Source organism: Antechinus flavipes, chromosome 2 (assembly GCF_016432865.1).
Source record: "Antechinus flavipes isolate AdamAnt ecotype Samford, QLD, Australia chromosome 2, AdamAnt_v2, whole genome shotgun sequence".
Classification (NCBI taxonomy): Eukaryota; Metazoa; Chordata; class Mammalia; order Dasyuromorphia; family Dasyuridae; genus Antechinus; species Antechinus flavipes.
In genome coordinates, this window is record NC_067399.1 from 44,200,130 (window position 1) to 44,225,192 (window position 25,063).

A 25,063-nucleotide genomic window follows, 5' to 3' on the forward strand; every position below is an offset into this window, starting at 1 on the left:
AATGGTGATAATAATAGCACCTACATCTCAGAGTTTTTGTAAAGGTAAAATGAGATATTTATAAAGCACTTAGCAAACCTTAAAGTGTTACATCAGTGCTAGCTGTTATTATATTAAAGACTCCCTTGTTCTTCAGCTCATTACCTAATATCCTCCAGTGACTTCTGTCATCTCTGGGATCAAATATAAAATCCTCTGTGTGGCTTGAAAGGTCCTTCTGAACACAGCCCTCTCTTAAACCTTCTTCCCCAACATGAATTCTCTGATCCAGTGACATTGGTTTTCTGGCTATTCCACCGATAAGGCTCTCCATCTTTCAGCTCTGGGCATTTTCTCTGTCTCTCATGCCTGCAATGTTATACCTCCTCATTTCCATCTCCTGGCTTTCTTGGCCTCCTTTAAGACCCAACTAAAATCTCATCTTATACCACAAGCCTTTCCCAATTACTCTTAATTCCACTGTCTTTCCTCCTTTAATTATTTTCTTTTTATCCTGCATATAACTTGTTTATACATTTGTGTTTGCTTGTCATCTCCCTCTGTAGGTTGTGAAATCCTTGAAAACAGGTACTGTCTTTAACTTTTTTTTTGTACTTCCAGTGTCTAGCACAGTATCTGGTCCACAGTAGGTACTGAATAAATATTTATTGACAATTGAACTGACTTGTTGCATTCAGCATTATGGTGTGTTGGAAACACCACTGGCTTTGAAAACAGAGACCAGTGTTGTTAGAATCCTAGTGTTAACCCAATGGAATTGATACAATGCTTACTGGTTCACACATTAGAGCAAATCCTTACAAGGTGTTAAGTCACTAGTATTGATAGAAATGCTTAAGTTAACACCTTTGAGAGTTCACCCATTAGCCACACATTAGTTCACAAGTTCTGCAAATTCACAAGTTAGAAACCCACAATCCCACTCTCTCAGAGGAGGAGTCAACCTTTGGGTTCACACCTTTAAGAGATCATATATAAGAAGCTCTTAGAGCTTCAATCAGTCAATCAGTTCAGTTGAAAACATTGAGAGGAGAGTGTCAGTTGGAGATTGAGAAACCACAAGTCAGAGTTGAGCTAGAGGTAGAAGCTGGAAGAGCTAAAAGACAAGCTTCAAGAGCTCTTGAAACCAAGCAGAGAGAAAGCTAATGGGGCCCAAGGAAAGAGATAAGACTTGGAAGGAGCAAATAAACGTTTGGATTTTATCAGCTGGCTGCATTTGAAGTGATCATTACTATGAACTGCTACTAAGGCTGCCTCCAGAAAACCTCTCCAAGAAACCTGCTCTCCCAGAGAACCATCATATACTATACAAAAGAAGAGAACAGTGTAACTTGAGGTAAATAATTTTCCTCTATGAACCAGTTTTCTCAACTGTTAAATGAAAGGATTGGACCAAATCATCTCTAAGTTCCCTTATAACTACAAATCTATTAACACTAGAAAGCCAGAGATACTACATTTAGTAGGTTAGAGGGTGAGAAACAGAAAGGGGAAATAGTCCTTTTATTTAATGGCAAAAGGACTCCTATTTAGACAGACTTGTAAAACTTTAAAGCATCTTCCAAACAACAGTCCTTGCCATTATTCTCACCAAGGAGATAGGGAAGCGGTGAGATACTGTTTTTCCTATTTTATAGATGGGAAATTTGAGTCATGGAGAAAGGGTTGGATAAGCAACAGCTTGAAGTGCAAATCTGTGAATTCTTCACTTACCTTCACTTACACTTACTATGTGCTTCCTAAGACTTGAGACAGGTAGGTGGTAAAAGTAGGATCAATTGGCGAGATTTACATGAACTGATGCTAAGTGAAATGAGCAGAACCAGATCATTATATACCTCAACAACGATACTGTTTGAGGATGTATTCTGATGGAAGTGGATCTCTTTGATAAAGAGAGTTAATTCAGTTTCAATTGATCAAGGATGGACAGAAGCAGCTACACCCAAAGAAAGAACACTGGGAAATGAATATAAACTGCTTGCATTTTTGTTTTTCTTCCCGGGTTATTTATACCTTCTGAATCCAATTCTCCCTGTGCAACAAGAGAACTGTTCGGTTCTGCACACATATATTGTGTCTAGGATATACTGTAACCTATTCAACATGTAAAGGACTGCTTGCCATTTGGGGGAGGGGGTGGAGGGAGGGAGGGGAAAAATCGGAACAGAAGTGAATGCAAGGGATAATGCCGTAAAAAATTACCCTGGTATGGGTTTTGTCAATAAAAAGTTATTTAAAAATAAATAAATAAATAAATAAAAGTAGGATCAAAAAACCCTGAACTCAAATCTAGCCTCAGATACTAGTTATTACCCTAGTAAGTCAGTTAACCACCTGCCTGAGGTTCCTTATCTGTAAAATGGTGATAACAGCACCTCATCTCAGAGTTTTTGTAAAGGTAAAATGAGATATATATAAAGCACTTAGCAAACCTTAAGGCGTTACATAGTGCTAGCTGTTATTATATTAAAGACTCCCTTGTTCCTCAGTAAAGCTCTGCTCTTGTCAGTTTCTACAATTCTGTCTCTTCAAGCCCTGGCTCAGAATCTGAGGAAGTGGAATACAATGCATGCTGGACTCTGATTTCTCTCATCTTGTTGTCAGTGGGCAGGTAGATCTCCCAGTTCAGGAATTCCAAAGCTTAGAGAGGGAGGATTGAAGCTAAGAAAGCAGCAGCCTCTAAAGGTCATAGTAGGAACAAATCATAATCTAGGGTGGACTATGCCATAAGACTAAGGAATAAGCCTGGGAGAAGAAGAAAAGAGGGGGCGAAGAGGAAGAAAGAAAAGAAAGTGGGAAGAAAAGATGGAATAGAGTCAGGAAGCCGCAGGGGGGGAGGGCGGGAGAGGAGAGGAGAGGGAGCAGGAGAAAAAGTTGTTTTAGATGAGGTACGATAAAGTGTCAACCCAATAGCTTCGGGTGCCACTAAGACCCACCCAATCTTTGTCTCTAAGAGATCTAATGGAAAGAGGATTTTTTTTTTTTTTATGCCAGGAAGCTGGGAGGAATCAGAGCTCTGTAAGGGTTAGCCAGGAAGTAGGGGCCCAGTAAAGATAGAAGAGGGATATTCCTGCAGGTCTAGGTAACAGACCTATTGAAAAGAAAATGTAAAGAAAGCCTCTGGTAGAACAGTCTTTGGTGTTTGGTTGGGAGTACGGTCCCCTTTCCTGCCTTGAATAATTTCTTTGCAGACCTTATCTACGGCATCTGAACACAAATAGATCTTGCCTTCTATCTACTCTTCCTAATGCTGATATTTATTTGGGGTCTAAGAAATAAATCTCTAGCCACTAAGAATCCTAGAGATAACTCATCCTGAACAGCAACATTCTTCTACTCTTCCCCCTTCTCTCCACTTAACACACACACACACACACACACACACACACAAAAGTAAACCAGTGCCCAGGATACAAGATCCAGTGTCCACAAATGCAGATACTGCAGTACCAGAATCAAAAGTCAGCATACCAGCACTCTCTCCTTAGCTCTGACACTTGTCTCAGTGGCTTGAAGTAAGACTTTCTCCTTCCCTTTTCTAGGTCTCAATTTGCCCATTAATGGGAACCTTTGTTTTTTTCTTATCCATTTCTCCCACTTTATTACCTTTCCCAACCTGACCTTCCTTCCTTATGTAGAGATTTTTTTCAGGATCCCAATCAACATTTGCAAGATCTCTTTAAAGTATGTATGGATATAAACCATATTGTTTTGCAGTTTCATTTCCAGTGAAACCAGGTATACAGAAACATCAAGAAAGTCTCTTTAAGTGTCCGTAAGCCGCTCTGCTCTGGCTGACACAGCTCCCAAGGTAAGCTTTTCTCAAGAACTGCTAACTCTCCTACAACCAGTTCTTAAATCTCCCCTTATTAATTCCACACTTCCTGGTGGGAAACTTACAGAATTGTTATTTATGGTTGATTCCCTTCACCCAACATAGCAACCTGGAAAAAAGTGCTGATGGTGTACATTACTGCTATGAACTAAAGAGAAAGTACATGGGGCACCCCTCGATATAATATAGCACAATGCACCAGGATTCAGTTCTGGGCACTCAGATGGTTCCATGAAGATCCATCCAATCTATGTAAAATGCCCAGGGAGAAGTAACAGCCTTGTCCTACTTTGGGAGTGGAGGGGATTAGACTGGTACTTGATAGTATAAACAGGAATAGCTTCAGTCACATTTTTAGATGAAATCTAATTAGCCCAGTCTTAGGGCTGGTTCTTTTCTGTAATTCATCCTCCTAGACACCTTAACCAGTTCTGGCGTCTTCCCCATTTCTACACTGAGCAATGTGGCTCCTACACAAATATTTCCATTCTCATTGAAACATAAAAAAAGTTTCCCTTGTGCCAGTAATAACGAGCACACACACACAAGCTGGGAAAGGGATTCTAGCTTCTAAAGCAGAGGGCTTCCTACTCCATCCAGTCCCTATTCCCAGGACTGCAGCCCGTCCATTGCCCATACTTGCTTTTAGCTGGAAGTGCCCTGAACTTCAAACTGCACCTCTCTGCTCTTGCCCTCCACTGAAGTATTTCACCTGCCTGCACTGGCTTTTCAGACTGTGCCTAGAACAGAATTTCTATTCTCATAGGCTCAGACCTGGATACTTGCTAACTAACTAGCTTTCTGTTGTTGGTGGCAGGAGAGAAATTCACTCCATTTTCGTGGAGTTTGGAGTTTTCCTACCTGGAAAATGAAAAATGAACTAAAGGAGTGGTTAGAACACCAGCTCTGAAGTCAGGAGGACCTGAGTTCAAATCTGACCTCAGACACTTAACACTTCCTAGCTGTGTGACCCTGGGCTTAACCCCAATTGCCTCAGCAAGAGAGAGAGAGAGAGAGAGAGAGAGAGAGAGAGAGAGAGAGAGAGAGAGAAGGGAAGAGAGGAAAGAAAATAAATGATTTTGAAGATTCATTCCTATAGAAAGTAAAATCCTCATGGACAAGTAACTCTTGTAATTTGTCTTTGTTTTCAGAGGAGGCACGCTTAATAACTTAGTGAATTGGTAGCCATCTCTAACTGGAATGCCACAGTCTCCTTGAACTGCCCTATTTCAGTCATTCTGTGCCAAACCTCAGGCTACCATACCACCCTTTCCTCTTGATCATCAGAATAATTGATAAGGATAAAAAATCTTATATTTTAGAATATCAGATGCTGCTCCCCATCCCAATCTATTAGAATATAGATGCCTTTCCCCATCAGAATATCAGATATTCTTCCCATCTCCAGTGCCTCCCTATCATGTCACCCCATCTGCTCCCCATTATGTCAATGTTTCTGTCTCCCTATAAAGAATCTCTATACCCCACATTCGAGATGAAATACTTGGAGATGAGAGTCCAATCCAGTCAATCGACTTACTCTCCAATAAATTAAATTATTAGAACTCTCTAACCTCTATCTTGCTTCAGTTTCTCCGGCATTACATTACATCCTACCCATTCTTTTGTAATTCTAAGAAGTAGAATGCAGTGGACAGTCCCTATCATTAAATACCCAAATGCTCCTATATATTTGCTGCCATTGTAGCTATGGGCTCTCTTTCCCCAAATGAAATCGCTACAGGAACGGCTACCCACTTTGACTTATCCCAAGGTCTGCCCTTCCCCCTCAGTCAAGAATGTCCAAAGCCATCACTGTGTCATCCCGAGACCCTGCAGGGTAGGAGGACCCCAGGAACGGGCATTCTCCAGGTATGGCAACAGGAGAGAACGCCAGATCTTAGGGATAGAAGGGATTCTGGAATATGGGAGAGCAGGGAGAAGGGAGAGGATCTTAGTGGACCCAGAGACTGAAAAAGGCTCTTGGCCCTTAAAGGGGAGCAGAAACAGCAATCAGACGGTCCCAGAGGCACAAGGAAAAGCGATCTTGGGACTGGAGAGAAACAAAGTGATGAGGGAGAGGTGCCAAAAGGCAGGGGGCTGTCCCGGGACTCTGGGCGCCTGAGGGAACGGCACGTGAAGGTGCTGGAGACCCGAGGTTAAGACTTAATGAACTGGATCAGAGAGAGGAGGGATCCCGGGGATCCCGCGGACCCCGGAGGCTGCTGCTCCTACTGGGTGAGCGATGAGTGCCGGTACCGGGAGGTGCATTGACCCCCTCCACCCCAGTCCTTATCCCCAGGACTGTAGCCCGCTGCCAGCGGCCCGCAGCCCGTACCTGCTTTTAGCTGGCGGGGTCCCGAGCCCCAGGCTGCACCTCTCTGCTCTTGCCCTCCACTGACCCGGGACCGGGGCGCCGTCTCTGCAGTCCTGGAGCTCAGTGAGCACAAGTGGCTCCCAGACGCCGGGAGGGGCGGAGACAGGAGGCAAGGGAAGCCTGAACCCCTCCCCGCTCCTTCGTCCCTTGTCATCCCCCCCACGCCAGTCCGCAGCGAGGTGGGGGTGGGATTCAGCCCGGGGAAGCGAGAGGACCGAGGACCCTAGTGCTGGACAGATCACCTAGTCCAAATTTGTAAATGAGGAAACTGAGGCCGAATGAGGAAAAAGTGGTTGGCAAATAGCAGAGCCAGACTTTCTGGATCAGAGTCTGCCACTCTGAAAGGTGGAGGTGCGGGGGCAGGCAGAGGCCGGTAGCCGCGGAAGATGTGCCAGCCACAAGGCAAGAGGCACCGTCCCCAGACCAGAGCCATCCGGGATTTTCCCCTCCCATTCAGGGCCAGCAGAGCTGCCCCACTGAGAACAAGGGATTTGGACACAGGCCTGAAGTGTCTATGTATGGCACTGTGTATGGCTGTGTATGGACTGTGTATGACACTTTAGGTCAGTCACTCCCGTCAGCAAAATGGGATGTTGTCCCATTCCACGTCTGATATTCTATGCCCCCAGAGGAAGGGAGCGTACACTTTAGAGCTATAGTGGACCATGGAGACAAATCCCAGCATCTTATAAACTGGGAAATTGAGGCACAAATATTTCAATCACTTGCACATGACGGCATGGCTAATATTTGGATCCAGGTTTAACACAGTGTTCATTAGGTGATTACCTCCCAGGTCCAGGCACTTGTAAGCAAATTTACTGAGTGCCTACTGTGTGAAATGTGTCCTTCTCTATTACTATTTTCCCAGAGAACCAGCTGAGTATGGGGGAGCACGCTCACCCCAACACCATCTCAGACTAAGCAAGGGAAGGGGAGAGCTGTGGAAAGGTTATAAAGACAGCTGGAGAGTACAAAAAGGCCCTTGTGAATGAAATAGAAACTCAAGAGCAGTCACCCTAAAGTTCTAAGCCAAAGTGACCTGGAAGAGGAGCTGCCTTCCAAATTCAGCTCCAGCCTTCAAAACTAAACAAGGCTCAAGCAGGAAAAAAAAAAAAAATCTTGTTTTTGATTCCCTGCCCACCCCCATTCCCACATTTCTCGAGGGGGGAAAAAAAGAGAAAACAGCAAACCTAACATAATTAGTCTCCAAAAGATATCTCCTGGAAGAATAAGACCAATCATGGTGGGAAAGGGAAGGAGCTACTTAGCATTTGCTCACTGGCTCCCACTGAAAGGGTCAGCTCTTGGACTGTTGAACCCTCAGCTCAGCTCATTAACCTCCCACTCTGGCACATGCTCTAAGAGTGCCAAGAATTGTGTCTTACACTCATCTCCTCATGTTTCTTAGCACAATCTTTAGTGAAAACAAAATGCCAGCTACAAACTTGGTTTTGGTTGAATAAAGGAAACTCCTTTTCCTGTGAGTTAAAGGGCAGACCTCTACTATCTCCATAAGATGGATGATTTAAATTTCTTTTAAGAACTCATTTCCTCTCAGAATGCTACTCTTCCATAGCTGGAGTTTAGAGCAGCATGATATAATTAGTGCAAGAGCCAGAGATGCAGACACTGGAGCCTCTAATTTACTAGGCTATGACTAGGAGCAAATCACTTCCCTTAGCCTGAAGATGGAGGCTTATATTTACACTTCATATCTCACAAAGGCTATTGTGAATAATGTATATAAAATACTTTGTAACCAAAAAGTGCTTAATAAATGCTTTTAGATCAAACATGATGCCCCTAAATTTGGGAGGTAATTTAAACAAAATCAGATTGGTTTTTATTTTTCTTAAATTACCAAGCAACTGCCTTAAATGTTGGCTTTGCCTGTGGAAACAGTCTTTGAAGCCGATTTCACTTTTTTCCCTCTCAACTCAAATCTACCATGTTTCAGAAGCAGAGTTGTTCCTGCCTTTAAATAATCGAATGCTTCCAAAACAAAGTTGTAATTTTCCAGGCTATGGCTAGAACATGCCGTCAAGTGAATTTAGCTGAAAACTCCCGTTTGTTTGGTTGTACCTCACTGCTTTTGCTACAGCGCCAATGAATAAACTCCATGGCTCTGAGCAATGCCTTAACAAAGGAAGCTTAACACAAAATTTAAGTAAGATTGCAGAAAAGGGTTTACTAGAGGAAAAAAAATTCCACAATTCTTGACACATGTATTTTGAACATTTTAATCATAAAGATACAAAACCAAAGAATATTTACATAGTTTTTTATAAACCATACAAATTTTGCATTAAGTCTAATTAACAATTTTAAGCAAAGTTCATAATTCATCACTTAAACAGGTCCCCTCCTCTCTCCCCTCTCCCAATGTCTTGCTACTTTTTTTCTTAGTTGGTGTGAATCCCAGAAGTTATTTTTAGGTTACATTTTTAAAAAGTCTATTCTGGCATTTTTACATTCCTAGATGTTAAAAGAAGAAAAGAAACAGTCCCTAACATTCATAAAGTTGTTCAGGCATTTCTGTGCTTGAATACATTGAAACAGCTTTGTTTTCCAGGACTCCCATCTTGGACAAGTCAGAATCCTGAAAAGATCTGCTTCTGAAATGAGAACCCAATAAAGTGACAAGTGTTGAACAGTTGGTACATCAAAGCAGGACCTTCAGGTAACAGTGGGGACAATAATTGAGAAGGGAGGACATCTTCACTTGGTCGGTGGATGTCTCTTCAGTGCCATAAAGTAAATTCTTTACCCTTTAAAGTGTTTGTCTGTTCTCAGGATGAATGGGCAGCAGGCAATCCAATAAGCCAGGCTCTCTTCTTGTCTGTTTCCATGCCAACATGTTGAAGGGAAGGTTCATTTTTTCTCTTGTCCTTGGGCAAGGGGGAACCAGAGCCGACAACAATGACTCTTCTGTCTTACCGTCTCATAGAGAAGCAGGATCTATGTTCCAAAGAACACCTGCCTTTGGTCAAAGCTTCTCCTTCACTGAAGTGCACAGGGTTGTGAATTTATAATCGAAAGGTACCTTAGAGATCATCTGCCTAACCTTTTCCCCCACAAACACTTATACAGCTGAGCAAAATGAGGCACACAGAGATTAAGTGATTTGCCTAAGATCACACTGGTAGAAGTAACTGAGTCTAGGTGTTTAACTCCCATCTGGGGTTCCTTCCATCCCACTCTGCTGCTGGTTTTTTGGTTCTTCCCTCTTCTGTCCCTATGCCTGTCTCTCAATACCCATCCGAGACCTCACACTCTCCAGACTCTGCCTCCCTGCAAATTCCCACAGCACTCTGCCTGGGCTTCTCCTGGGGATTTACCTTATTCTCCCTTGAATCACAGTTATTGGAATACTTGTCCTTTTCCCATTAGATCAAGTTCCTTGAAAGCAAGGCCCTTGTTGAACCTTATCTTTGTACCCGGTACTTTGTGCTGAAAAGAAACTTAACTGTTTCATTAAACTGATTTGAGATCAGACCCTCTCATGGAGGCCAAAGATGGGTGGTGGTCAAATCAGTGTTTAAGCTGTTAGGTATCAGCTGGAAAGAAAAAAAGCAGCCATTACAATACTAGTCTCTACAGCAACACCTTATGGATTAGTCACAGAAGGCAATGAAGTATTTATCTTCAATCCCAAATTTCAGAGAGAAATAGAATAATGGGCAGAAGATGATGTGAATAAAAGTGAGGTCAGGTTTTTATTAGCCAATAAAAGGCATTTAGCTGCTCGGTGAACCAAGGGTAGATAGGTACCATTCCTGTCCCCAAATCTCTTACATACTTACATACAGGCATCTACTTCTAATTAAAGATCTAAATGGCAAATGTATATGAAAAAAATGAGTGTCGAGAATTTGCATGTCTATCATAAGATAGCCCTACAGTGATAAAGGATTTTCATAGGGAAAACCTTGTAATATGTGACCTTCAGTCATCAAAAAATGGAACACTTTCCAAGATGTCAAAATGGTCTGTTGTCGGCTCTTCCTCATATTTGTGACTACTACAAAATGGTGGCAGTTTCTCCTTCCAAAGAGTGATAATGCAGTTTTCTGAAGCTCACAGTGAGGTCGATGTGGCTGGGCCCAGTCATTTTTTAGAGGAGTTGTTTCTTAAGATAAGTGCTCTTTATAACTTTCCTCTTGGGTCATTATAGGGACTGTGGTAACCACTTGATTCTGAAACACAAAGATCTTGATTCTTTCAAAAATCCAAACAAAGATTAGCAGAATACTGACATACTGAATCCAGGCAAACTTGATTGTCTCCCAGAAACCTGGATAATAGGTACCAACTGTTAAGGAACCATGCATCAATAACAGAGCCCTAAGGCTTTGTTCCAACAGGAAATAGCCAAAATGTTTCAAATATCCTTATTAAAAGGGGTAAGGCAGGGAATAATTCTGGTCTGAAAAAGATGCTGGCGGGGAAAGGGGGGAGAGAAATTAAGTTGTTTCCCCCCTTAAGGAAAAGTTGGTAGAAACCAAGTTATTTTAGTGGGATTGTAAAAGCATGCAGCTCAACAGGACTCCATCATTTTGAGCATCTGCCTCCACTTAGCATAACTTAGGTATTTTTTTCCTTTTAGTTATTATCAAAAGAGTAAGTCAAGGCCAGTATTAACCTCTGTTATCTTATCTGGTAATCATCAAAGGATATGAAATGATTTCCATGGGATATCGAATGATAACATTAATTATAAATGGTGCTTCTGCAGCTCTTCCCACCAGCCAAATTGGGTTGGAATCAGTCAAGATTGTAGTTACTGCAATGAAACCAAGAAAAGACATCCCTTAAAATGGAATATTCCCCCACCAAAAGCTCAAATCCGTTCTCATAGAGGATTCACTACATGTCTGTGTATGGTACTTGCTGTGTCTGGAAGCTATGGTAACAGTAGAAACACCACTGGAAAAAACATCAGCCCTTCAGTAAGGTTCCATATGCTGAGCTAAACAAAAAGGAATGGTCCCACAATCCCATCCTCTCTAACAAAAATCTTGACGTCCTGCCATAGTGGAGAAATTTTACATCATTCTATTTGTGCTATTAATGTTAGAAGATCCTGAATGAGTATTTATGTTCCTTTTATGCATTTGAGAAATACAAAAAGTAGATCCTATTCCCTTCCTTTATTTTATATAAAATTTCTAGGAACATTCAGAATGTTCCATGTTAACTGTACTTATAAAACCAAACTTAATTTTTTATTACTACTCTTCAGCTCCAAATTTTCGGCTCCTCAATTTCCTCCCTCTATTAATGGCACTCTTAATCTCTTCTAGTTACTTGTGCTTGCCTGATCTCTCCTTCATCTTTATCTGCTATTTCCTCCCTTTACCTTCGATCCAAGCAACCCTCAAATCCTGTTCATTCTACCTTTATAAAATATTTCATAGTCAGCCCCTCTTTTCCATTCCTGTTGATATCACCCTAATTCAGGATCTCATTACCTGACTTAGATTACTTCAATAGCCTCCAATCTCTCTCACAATTTCATTCAATACAGTTAAGTGCCTACTATGTGAAAGGCACTACCATGTTAATCTTCCTCATAAACAATTCAACATATATCACATACTCCTACCCTCCCATTCTTCCTCATTGCCTAACAGGTCAGATTCTATACCCCAGTTCCAAAGCTCTTTGTGAGCAGGCTGCAGCTAACCCTTCCAGCCTTTATTACACAATTTCCTTCTATATACTATCCCTGCCAAATTAGATTTTCACCTCCTCCTAATTACAGCCCCTTACTTTCCTTCTGCCTGCTATTCCCTGTGTTTATAGCCAAAACTCCCATTGCTTTTTCCTATGGAAATCTTATCCATTCTTCAAGAGAAAACTCACCAATTCCTTCTGGAAGCCTTGTGTAATTAACTTTAATTAATTAGCTCTGTTCATCTTTTGCATTCCTGTCAGTCAGTAAGTCAAGCAGCATTTATTAAGCACTTACTATGTGTGTAAACTACTGGGAATACAAAGAAAGGCAAACTCTTACAAGTTGCATATGGCGCTGTGGAAGGTAACCTTATGGGACCTTTTGCCTCCAGTCCTTCACAAGCCAACCCTTTCCTGGCTTTCTCATTGTTTCATCCTTCACTCCTCTCTATATACCCTAGAGTTCAGCTCCACTGACCTGCTGCTGCTTTTTATATCCTAGCCTTCAAATCCCATAATGAGCATTTGCACAGGCCAATCCTCCTGCTGCAGTGCTCTTCCTCTTGACCTGGACCTCCATTTCCCTAGCTTTATTTAAGGCTCAGTTCAAATCCCATCTTCTTTTCAGATTAACTTTCATTTTCTCTGTTTACACTATATGTGTATGTATAAGTATGTATGCACATGCAGATATATGTGTATCCACATAGATATATAACTATGGATATAAATATAACTCTTTATGTGTATATAATGCATGTACACATACACACACAGAATTATTTACATGTTGCCTCAACTACAATGTTAAGTTCCTTGAGGGCAGGACCTGGAGTGTTTTGCTTTTTTTGCCTTTCTTTGTACCCTAGAGCTCAGCATAGTAATAAATACTAATTAACTGACAGATTAAAGTTCTGTTGAGCAGGGAACACGTCTTATTCATTTTCAGTCATCATCCATAGGTAATGCAGTGCTTCAAACACAGCAGGTGTCAAATAAGTTCTTGGTAAATGAATAAAAACTCTTACAGTTAGTAATCAAATAAATGCAGGGAATTATTATCATTAACCCAAGCAAGCCTTGAATCTTGGAGCTGTGGTGACAGCTTTGAGATCAAGATAGGAAGAAGAGAAAGGGAAAGGATAACCAGAACCCATTCGCAGCCTCTAGGTCGGCCCTCTCCAGCTGCCCCACAACGGCCACTCCCAGAATCCGCACTGCCTTTTTCTTCTTGAGCTGTAAGGACCCTCTCTAAAGGGTGCCACCCCTTACCAAAACCCTGGAATGAGACTCATAACTCACCATTCCTTTCATAGTATGCAGCAGCAATACTCTTCAAGTTATAGTCACTTGCAAAAATGCTCGTCCCATTGATCACAGACACCTGTGATACAACAGGTGATGTAAATGTGAGCACCAGTCTTCGTCCCCAACCTTCTCCCCCTTTCCCTTCTCCCTCTTTAGGCTGTGAGTGATCGAGAGTGACCCCGTCAGTGTGAAACAATGATATCCAGTACAGGGCTTGCCATTTGTGATGGGCAGAGGACTTTTTTCCTCTTCCTTCTTATTGCACATGCTAAAAATAAAATCTATCTAGATAGCAAAACTCCCCAGCTTTAAGGGTTTTTTGGTTCTGAAAGAAACATGGAGCCCTTGAACTGAAGGGACTAGGTATCACATGACCAAATGCTCTTTCCAAATCCATGGTCACACACCCTCCTTTGAAAGGCCTCCAGTGATGGAGATTCCCCAACTTCCCTCATGGCCTGCTGGACAGCTGAATTACACTGACCATCAAGAAGTTTTTCCTTATATTGAAGTGAACTCTCCCTACCATTTAGATCCCTTTCCTTTCAGTCTCTCCTTTGCTGAGACAAGAAAAAAACTGATTAGCTCTTGCCTCTCATGGGGTCACAGATTTTTAGCTGCAAGGAGTCCAATTCCCTACTTTTGCATATAGAGAAACTGAGGCCCAGAGAAGTCAACTTGCCCAAGCTAGCTCCATGTGGTAGGATAGAAGCTCAAAATTTCTGACGGTCTGCCTCACTTTCTGCAATGCCTCTCTAAACAAAATCAATCCCTTTACTTTCCCTAATGAATTTATTTCCCAGTTTCTTGATCATATTTCTGGATCTTCTCTGAATGATTCCCGGTTTCTTCATATCACTTTTAAAATGAAAAGATCAAAACTCACTAATAATTAAACACAGAATTTTTGAGAGAGCAAGAACGTCATTTTAAAGATTAAGAATGTGTGGTCCACAGAGTTGGTAGCTAGGCCTGGAACAGTCCTGCAAGTTTCTCTCTCCCTGTATGTGTGTGTGTGGTTAGGGGTAGGGGGGGTGTCAGCCTGGAAACAGGTGAGGTGGGGAGCCTGTTTCCAGGCTGAGCCTCCCCACTATCTATAACATCTCATAGCCAAATACTCTGTAGCCCCCATGAATATACAAAGGGTAGAGGGAAGGAAACTAAGGCAACCAAGAGAGTTTATTGCTTAGAATACCCTTGGAGGTATTTGCTTTGTTGTATTTTCAAACTGGAAAATTCAATTCTATTAAAGTAAATGAAAATTTAAAAAAACACAAAACAAAACAAAACCACCTGGAGCCCAGATGGAAGTTATCCCTTCCTTGTCCAAGGTTACACAACCAGTCAAGGACAGAACAAGACTAGAATGCTGGTCTCTCGATTCCCAGGCCAGAGCTCTACCCAAGGCACTACAGTGCCTTCCACAGGCATATAATATCAAAGGGCAAAGGGTCCGCTTGTTTCCCTGTCGTTTCAAGGTGCAGGTGTCCTGCTTACATAAGAGTCTGTACCAAGTGAGCTTTTTAAAATAATGATTCTATGCTCTTTACTCCTATTCTGGTTGTGCTCCACAACAACCTTATTTCTCTATGTCCTGGGTCACGCTGCCAGGCCTGAGGTGCCCCCAGACTCTTGACTGTCACTGGCTGGAATTTCTCTTTTACACTATCACGGAATGCTCCCAGTTTTTAAATTATCCACCAAGCACTGTCTTCCCTAGTTTAATCTGGGTTTCTAAAAGGTAGATCTCATTCTGGTTACCTGTTTATAGCTTTTTAGTAAATGCATAGGTGTCCCACTCCACCACCCACCCCGCCCTGTCTAGTCATACTGTAAAGCAATTGTTGGGGAGAATTCTAGACTGCTTCGTGTCACTGAAAGGACAATATTTGCAACATGCATTTTCTGCCACTTTAAAGCAATTTATAAATAGTAACTACAAAGGCAGCAGAACTCAAAAAGAAAGAGAAAGAGCTTACATTGTATCTGGTATCTACCCCACGATATTTCAAAGGCTGCTTCTGTTGCAGCTTCAGGTCTCCATTCACATGCAGTTGGGCACCTGGGACAGGGAAGGATGACTGGACAAAGGCCATGCTCTGCATCACAAATCTTGACATCCTCTGAAAGAATGATTTATGAGAGAACTCAACTGGGGCCGAATCTTCAGGGCCTTGGCCCATGAATGCTCTGAGGTCAGAACTCTGAGCTCAGATGAGCTATAGAACCAAATGGGACACATTCAAGCCATCAAAGCCCACACTAGACCAGAAAATAGGCTCAGAGCAGCCCAGGTCTTAGAACCTTCGAACAAGGAGCCAGAAAGGTGTCCTGGTCCCTCGGACCCTGTGTCCCACAGACATTCTTTTTCTCTGCTCTATAGAGGGTGTGGATAAAGTGGGAAATGCAGCAGAAACGGGTTCCCTTCTTTCCCTCCTTCCTCCCTGCCTCCCAAAGCAAAGGCATCACAACAAAGTCACTTACAGTCAACTGGTAAGAAAACGTCAGAATAAGCTGGACTCCCAGGACATGTTCAGTAGGCTTCAGGGGAAGCTCTAATCTGAAATGTAACATGTCCATTTTCCCATCTTGGTTCTTGTCTTCTTCTCTGGCCTGGAAGACATTACAATCCATTTAACAGAAATCACAAATATATGTACACAAATATGTCCAAATTCTACTTTTGCTCCTCTAATCACCATCTCTATCCTGCAGTGTCCCATAAGAAAACAGAATCAAATTGTATTTTTCCTATATCAAAATACAAAAAAATAGATAATGTCTATTGGCCACACCATCCACTGAAATCCACTGACATACTACCTTCCAGGTGCCAAGAACTAGCAAAGGTCAAAAGATCTTTAAAAAGAGATATATACTGATATATAAAAATGATATATAGTTAGATTTCTGAAGTGGCCCCCAAAGAGATGTCAGTGCTACCAAAAAAGGGAATGTTTAAAGGTGTGTAAGTTATGTTCCAAGTCCTTTGTGGACAGATATTTGATTTGTATAAAGCACAGCTTACATCACTAGCAGATAAGCATCAAATAAATCAAGATAATCATGCTATTTCTGTGTGCTGTATAAATGTAACTCCTCCTATGAATGACCAAACACTAAGCTGGACTCAAACCTTTACCTGGGGTGTTCACTGTCTCTCTAATTTAACACTATTATTTAAAAAAAAAAAACGTTTCACATCAGAGAATGGAAAATTGACTAAAACTTCAGTTCCAACTGGTTCAAATCAAAGTGATTCCTTTACTCCTTTATTAAGCATAATCAGGTCAGTCAGTGTCTGAGACTGTCTACTTAGCATTTTTTTTAAAACAGTCACAGTAACCTTTTAGGAAATTCCCAGACTACAGAGAATGATGAGAAGCTACAACTCATCTGGCTTTCTCATTGTTAGTACTTCAACATCCATAGGAAACTTAAGTTTCCCAGATTTATCTTTGGGATAGTTTCAGCATCTCAAAACACTTTCTTGTTACTTCCTAGATCCTGCTCCACTCCCTCCTCCGTCTTTCAGAGCTATAAAATCTGTGTTTTCCCAAACCAAGTGGTTCATTCAATATGGAGATGAATAACTACTAATAAGACCAAAATTAATTATAGGTGAGAAGTAGATTAAGATTAACTTTGGTCTTCTACACTTCTGTGTATGTTTTGAAATAGCAATGTCAAAATTCATTTTTACATTATATCCTTTTTCACAAAGAGCTAAATGTTTTCCACTCATCTTCATCTTTGTCTGTATTTATTCCTCCCTCGCTCATCACCAATCTTTCAACTCCAAATCCCTACTCTTTCCACTTTCCCACACTGCCTCCCACTGATGAGACTGAGATCTAACACCAAATGATGAGACTCAGGAGAGCAATTGGCACCAAATGAGGAAGCTGATGTAGGTACCAAATGTTGGGGGTTGATCATGTGAAGAATTCATAATGGCCCTTCTCTTTGACAAAGATTAATTTATTTATCAGAAGAAGTTGCAGTTGCAGACAAAGTGAAGAGATAGAATAGACACAAGGAATGGTAAATATGGAATTGATTTGGGAGAGCATATAGTTAGCAAGGAAAGGAATTTTAACAACTAACAATGGAAAAGACAAGTTCCTTAGTAGAACTCATAATCAACCAGGAGAAAGGGAATACTCCATGAGGTGGAAGTATGTTATTAACTGGCAGGCTAATTGCATCGAGGAGTTGACTGCCTAATAGAGTGAGTTATCTATAATACAGAATAAAGCATGGGGGAGGGTAGAGAAGACACCATGAGGCAGAACACTGTCCTGGGCTAACCCAAAAGGGATTTAGCAAAGAAGGCGTGGAACACTGGCAGATTTATAGGGAAATTTAACCTCAGGGGTTTGACATCATAAATTGGCTTTCTTTTGGATACAGTAAGGGGAGGTAACCCAATACCTCCACAGGGGTTGAGCCTGTAAGGTTGAGCTTGATCCCCAGTACAGCCTTACCCTGTTGGCTTCAGGGAGTAATCTTATCAGGACTTCTGGCTTTCTTTGCCAATCTCACCTAATGAACACCACTTCTCCAGTGGATTCTTTTGTTCATCACTCATTCCTTTTTAGTCTATAGGTTCTACCAGTTCCATATTCCAATAGCACCCTCTTAGTTGTAAGAAAAGCCATGATACAAAAATTCTAGGAGAAAGTTGAAGTGAAATAATTCAATATCTACAAAATAGAAAATATTTAATAAAATAGGGGATAATCTAGACAAATACATATCTCAAAGAAAAATCAAGAAAGCAATAAATAAATTTCCAAAAGAAAAAATTCCAACAGTAGAAACCAAATCTATTCATAAATGAGTTCCATCAAACATTTAAGGAGTGATTAATGCCTGTGCTAAATATATTGTTCTCCAAAATGGAGAAAGAAACTGTTCTTCGAAACTACTTTTATTTGGAAGTATGGTTCCAATACCTAAACCAGAGAGGGATAAACCAGAGAAGAGAGAGGATACTAATATCATTAATATTGATATGAAAACATAAAAAAATACATACACATAAATTTCTGTATAGCAGTATATAAAAAATTTATTTGTTATGATCAAGCTGGAATAATATTAGGGATACTCAGGGCTAGGTTTAACATGAACACAAATGATATAATTAATCACACAAGTAACAAAAACAATACAATTATATAATTGATGTATTTTTAAGATATATTTTGTATCAAAAACATACACAAAAAATATGCAGTGGATGGTCTTTTCTGAATATGGATTTGATGAGGTCCTAAATGGTAAGTATGGTGGGCAGAGAGAAACTGAAGTACTGACAAAAAATATTTCCTACAGCAGTCAGGAAGGCTTTGATGGATTATAAATTCAGTACTGTGGTTCCACCCTCTGTAGAGGTAATCTAGTAAGACATCCAAGTTACATTAAGTCCCTGAGGCTAAATTTTCCCTATAAATCTACCTACAGCCCTTGCCATTTTCATTGCCCTTCTTTGAGTCAGTCCACCACAGCACTATGCCTCATAGTGTCTTTCCCCTTACCCTGACCCCATGCCTTTCCCCTTACTCCTAACTCCACTATGCTTCTCAATCCTCTTTCTCCTCCTTACAGCTAACTAACTCTTTTAGGATCTAAGTCCCTTTCAGGATTAAGCCTGCCAACTAAGGGCATGCCTCAACCTCATGGGGTGTTTCCTTTCTCCAGATCAAGTTCTACCAGGGAATTTGACCTTTCCATAAAACCCCTTTCTATGGTCTCTCATCCCTATTTCATATTTAATATTCCTGATGTCTACTATATCTTTTTTCTGTAACCTCTTCTCCTAAATAAATCTACCTTTTGCCAAAGAGAACAGTCACTGTGAATTCCTCACAGGGTTGAAGCCTAATATTTGGTGCTTCTCCTAAAGCACATCTTCTGGTGCCTACTATCAGCCACATCAGTATTTATTTCAAATCAAGGTCTAGTATTTATCTGTATTGTAGAAAGACTAGAATATTCCCAAATAATATCAGGATTAAATTAGCAAGGATGCTCTCTGTCTCCATTATGATTTGACAACGTACTAGAAATGTACACTATAGCAATATGACAGAACAAATAAATTATATGACTAAGCATTAGCCAAGAAAAGGGGGGTGGGAAGAGTTTGAGGGAAAAAATTATTCTTTTTTGAAGATAACTGGTTGGTTTACTTAGGAAACCTTAGAGAATAAATAAAGAAGCTAATGGAGACTATTGAGATTTAGAGGATCAGGATTCAAACGCATGTAAACTTAATGTTCTTGGATCCAGGTTTTCACATCTGCAAGAGAATTATAAAAGCACCATCTCACAGAGTTGGTGTGAGAACCAAATGCGTGACCATATGTAAAACACTCTGCCAAATCTTAAAGTACTATATTAGTGTCAGCTGTTATACTACCCATATCTTGACAGAGACAAGGACCAGAGGTATGGAATGAAACACACATTTTCAGAAAAGGTCAATGTGTTGATGTGTTTGGTTTGACCATACAATCGATATATCCTGACCAGGGAATTTCCTAAACCATTGAAACCATAGTCCTGCCTCTATCCCAAAGCTAAATCAAAGTGCAACAAGATGCTCTCTAAACTCAAATTTAATAGAATATAACACAGAATTTATATATGGGAACAAAAAGTTAAGAATTTTAAGAGACATAATAAAACAAGTTATGAATATCTAGAGCATTACACTCTCTTAAAGATGATCATAAAGCAATAATTCTCAAAACCACCAGATATCGATTATCTAGGAAGCTTTTCTTGATTGCCTCAATTCCTAGTACCCTTTCCCAAATATTTCACATTTAACTAATGTCTTTATTCTTTTCATACTAATTCTACATATACTTATGTATATATTTGTGTTCCCAGCAATTCAGTGGTTGTTCTTCTTGCCTCAAAGACACTCTAAACTCAGTTCCATTTCACAATCTAAACCTTCAACATTCAACACAAACACCATTTTCTACATCCTGAATTTCTTAACTATACACATTCCCTACCTCTCAAACTACTTTGTTTTTTTTCCCATCTATCTCAATAGAGTGAGTCTTCTTATATTCAGGACTTTTCTATGTCAAGCCCTTATATTTATATATGTCTTTATTGTTGCCCCCACTACAATATAAGCTCCATGAGAGTTAGGATTATTTCATGTATGATTCCTTGTGCCTAGCACAGTTTCTGGCATACAGTAGATGCTTAGTAAATGCTTGAGTTGATTAAATGATTGTGTCACCTGAATACATTAAGTAAATGAAAAGAATTCAGGTCAAGTCCAATAGAAATTTGTGGAGAAGAGAGAGCTGAAATATTCTTCCTTTCTGTCAAAAAATGGTAAACTATAAGACTGGAAAAATCACATTTTTTTTTTTTTTTGTCTGTGGCAATTATGAAATTAGATGGTTTGCTTAAATGACTTTCTTTTCATGGGAAGGTATTATTATGAGAGGTTATTTACTGGGAAATGATCAATTTGTCAAAACAAAATGTCAATAACAAATTCTGCTTTAGTGTATAGAAGCCACCTACCATCATCATTGACACCCGAACATTATCTCCATGCAGGTGATTAAAAGTGGGAAATGTGCTCCAGGTTAGGTATTCTCCAGACAAGGAGCGCAAGAAAGCCACAAGCAGCACCTCATGTTGGAAGTGGACAGTTGGCTGCTCTTCATAGGTATTGCGCTTCAACCAAAAACCTAGACAGCGTACAGAAGTCAGAACCAAGTCATAGAGAAGGAAGTTCCTAGCTCAAGGCCTGCTTTTAACACCAAGAAGCAAATAGAAGGGACCAAGGAAGTTATCATGACCAAAAAAAAAAGGCACAAGATGTGAAGAGACACCACTGAGAATAGGACTTGGGAGAAGAAATGGGAAATGAGGGAAAGCCAAGAGTAAGGGTAGTGGTCCTTGCTTGGTGACCCAAAATTGGAAGATGAGAAGGGCAGTTTCCAAATCCATTGGGAATTCAGAATTAGCACAGGCATGTCAAGGATGGAGAGATAAAGAAATGAATGGAAGAGGTCATGCATAAAGGGAGCACCTGGTATATAGTGGGCTTTTAAGAAATATTTATTGTTTGACTGTAAAGGAGTCTAAGTCTGGAGTGTAATATGTCTGTCTGTCTGTATTGACATGCTTTTTCTTTCTCACTTTCTAATTGTAAATGTGCTCTTGGTACACACGCTACACATATATCCATATACACACATATACAAATAAAACTATTAATATGATCTCTCTATATAAGTGTATATATTGTATGTAACACATGGATGTTGTATATACTATGACACAAAATATATTATATTATGTAAAATATATTAAATTGCAATACAATTATGTTATATAGTATATATAAAAATAATTATAACAAAATACCCATAATTGTAAATATTTTATATACATGTAGAAAGCATATTTATGATACACATATATGTACACACACATGCTATATAGATGCTCGTGCATGCGAGTACATGTAGAAAGCATGTTTATAATATATGATACACATGATATGGCTGCACATGCATGTGAGTACATGTAGAAAGCATGTTTATAACATATGATACACGTGTGTGTATGCGTGCACATGATATAGATGCTCGTACGCGTATTGAGTACACGCAGAAAGCTTATTTATAACATATGATACATATATGTATACATGCATGTGATATAGATGCTCATGCATGTATGTGAGTACACACCTATACATATGTGTGAAAATTAGTCCAAAATAAAGATATAACCATATATTTGCATGTTTGATCATAACTCTGAGGACAAGGGCTGTCTTTTATCCCTTTTTTTATTTCTAGAATTTAGCACAGTGCCTGGCACATAGTAGGTACTTAATAATGTTTGACTTTAATGTTTATTGACTGATATACATAGTGTGTGTGTGTGTGTGTGTGTGTGTGTGTGGTGCATGTGTATAAAAAATTCTGGAAAATGGGAAGTAGAAGAGGTTGGGTAGGGAAAGAAATCAGATTCTTGAGTGAATGGTACAGACTGCATAAAAGAAGTTCTTATACATAAAAGAAGTCTCTTGCATGTGTATTTTTAATTTTGGAGGACTAGGTATTTTTGTCAAATGGGTTGGTGTATAAAGTTGGTAAATCAGTCAGTAAACATTTATAAAGCACCCACTATGTGCCTGGCACTGCTCTAAGTGATGGAGAATACAAAGATAAAACATGGAATCCTTCTCCTCAGGGAGTTTAGAATTTAAACCACGTGCTTCACTGAGGGGTGTCTCATCCCTGAATTTAGAATAAATGTATCATTTTGCAAAGGGATCGAGCTGGAGGACAGCCAAAGTCTGTGGGTGGTCACTTTAGGAAGACAAGGTCTAGGGATGCATTCTAGGATTCGGGGGCACTGAGGTATCCCTCTAATTATGGGGTAGAGAGAGCAGTGTGGATGAGGTTTGGAGTGCCAGAACAAAAGGGTAGGTGTCTGGGTGACCTGGGTCTGGAGGGCACCTCTTGGGAGGCATTTGAAAGGCCTGGGTCTGGGGGGCAGCACATGGGGGGCGTCTGAGAGTCCTGGGTCTGGGGGGCACCACATGCGGGGCATCTGAGAGTCCTGGTCTGGGGGCACCACATGGGGGCGTCTGAGAGTCCTTGGTCTGGGGGCACCACATGCAGGGCGTCTGAGGGTCCTGGGTCTGGGGGGCACCACATGGGAGGCATTTGAAAGGCCTGGGTCTGGGGGCACCACATGGGGGCATCTGAGAGTCCTGGGTCTGGGGGGCACCACATGGGGGCATCTGAGAGTCCTGGGTCTGGGGGCACCACAGAGTCCTGGGTCGGGGGGCAGCACATGGGGGCATCTGAGAGTCCTGGGTTTGGGGGCACCACATGCGGGGCGTCTGAGAGTCCTGGGTCTGGGGGGCAGCACATGGGGGCGTCTGAGAGTCCTGGGTCTGGGGGCACCACAGAGTCCTGGGTCTGGGGGGCAGCACATGCGGGGTGTCTGAGAGTCCTGGTCTGGGGGGCAGCACATGGGGGCGTCTGAGAGTCCTGGGTCTGGGGGCACCACAGAGTCCTGGGTCTGGGGGCACCACATGGGAGGCGTCTGAGAGTCCTGGGTTTGGGGGCACCACATGCGGGGCGTCTGAGAGTCCTGGGTCTGGGGGCACCACATGGGGGTATCTGAGAGTCCTGGGTCTGGGGGCACCACATGCGGGGCGTCTGAGAGTCCTGGTTTGGGGGCACCACATGCGGGGCGTCTGAGAGTCCTGGTCTGGGGGCACCACATGGGGGTATCTGAGAGTCCTGGGTCTGGGGGCACCACAGAGTCCTGGGTCTGGGGGCAGCACATGCGGGGTGTCTGAGAGTCCTGGGTCTGGGGGCAGCACATGGGGGCGTCTGAGAGTCCTGGGTCTGGGGGCACCACAGAGTCCTGGGTCTGGGGGCACCACATGGGGGGCGTCTGAGAGTCCTGGGTTTGGGGGCACCACATGCGGGGCGTCTGAGAGTCCTGGGTCTGGGGGCACCACATGGGGGTATCTGAGAGTCCTGGGTCTGGGGGCACCACAGAGTCCTGGGTCTGGGGGCACCACATGGGGGCGTCTGAGAGTCCTGGGTCTGGGGGCACCACATGGGGGCGTCTGAGAGTCCTGGGTTTGGGGGCACCACATGCGGGGCGTCTGAGAGTCCTGGGTCTGGGGGCACCACATGGGGGTATCTGAGAGTCCTGGGTCTGGGGGCACCACAGAGTCCTGGGTCTGGGGGCACCACATGGGGGCGTCTGAGAGTCCTGGGTTTGGGGGCACCACATGCGGGGCGTCTGAGTCCTGGGTCTGGGGGCACCACAGAGTCCTGGGTCTGGGGGCACCACATGGGGGCGTCTGAGAGTCCTGGGTTTGGGGGCACCACATGCGGGGCGTCTGAGTCCTGGGTCTGGGGGCACCACAGAGTCTGGGTCTGGGGGGCAGCACATGCGGGGCATCTGAGAGTCCTGGGTCTGGGGGGCAGCACATGGGGGCATCTGAGAGTCCTGGGTCTGGGGGCACCACAGAGTCTGGGTCTGGGGGCACCACATGGGGGCATCTAAGAGTCCTGGGTCTGGGGGAAACATGAGGGGCGTCTGAGAGTCCTGGGTCTGGGGGCACCACATGCGGGGCGTCTGAGAGTCCTGGGTCTGGGGGCAGCACATGCGGGGCGTCTGAGAGTCCTGGGTCTGGGGGCACCACATGCGGGGCGTCTGAGAGTCCTGGGTCGGGGGGCACCACATGGGGGCGTCCTGGGGAGGGTTGCGGGGTCACTCCATGCGGGGAGTAGCGGGGTCCGGGGATGGGGCCGCCTGCCCGGGGAGGGCTCGGCAGGGCGGGGCTCACCGTGACTCCGGAAGGCCACGAGCAGCGGCGGGATGTAGGTGAGAGCGGTGACCAGCACCAAGAATAAGGCGGCCTTGGAGCAGAGCCCCGCGCGGTAGCTGCGCTCCGTCGGGTGCGAGAACAGCTGGTAGAGAGCCATGGCCGCGGCCGCCGCGCTCCCAGCTACCGGCCTCGGCTTGAGGCCTGGGCCGCACGAGTCACCGCCGCCTACGGGATTTGGCTTCTCTCGGTTGCCATAGCCTTGGTCTCCACGGGAACCGCGCCACCTTGGCAAACGAACCAATAGCAAGGCCGAGTCTGTTTCAGCCAATCATATAGCGCGTGAGAGGGGGGCGGGGACGGGGGCAGGACGAATGGCTGTTACTGACTCCTGGGTTTTCCTAAGATATCTTGTTGTCGGTTCTTTGCTAAGGACGCGTTTTGAAACTGTATGAGTGGAACCGTCTTTTTTTTTTCCTTCGGATAAACAGCATAGTGGTTA

The 25,063-nt window shown here is 42.7% G+C and overlaps 1 protein-coding gene across 1 annotated transcript; it reads right to left on the minus strand.

Moving 5' to 3' along the window:
- Positions 1-8,442: 8,442 nt before the first annotated feature.
- On the minus strand, positions 8,443-24,819 carry TMEM231 (transmembrane protein 231). Its single transcript, XM_051974672.1, has 7 exons — positions 24,583-24,819; positions 20,766-20,935; positions 15,687-15,815; positions 15,182-15,325; positions 13,197-13,278; positions 10,896-11,001; positions 8,443-10,523 (listed from the first exon to the last, which is right to left on the minus strand). Exons 1-7 carry the CDS (start codon positions 24,719-24,721, stop codon positions 10,349-10,351), a joined length of 945 nt encoding a protein of 314 aa, XP_051830632.1. The 5' UTR covers positions 24,722-24,819; the 3' UTR covers positions 8,443-10,348.
- Positions 24,820-25,063: the final 244 nt, after the last annotated feature.

Coding starts and splice junctions, on each gene's coding strand:
- TMEM231 (XM_051974672.1), bottom strand. CDS start 24,721: ATGGCTCTCTACCAGCTGTTCTCGCACCCGACGGAGCGCAGCTACCGC. Junction 20,936..24,582: donor CGTGGCCTTCCGGAGTCACG/GTGAGCCCCGCC, acceptor TACGCTGTCTAG/GTTTTTGGTTGAAGCGCAAT. Junction 10,524..10,895: donor TATCCCATGGAAATCATTTC/ATATCCTTTGAT, acceptor AACAGTTGGTAC/CTATTATCCAGGTTTCTGGG.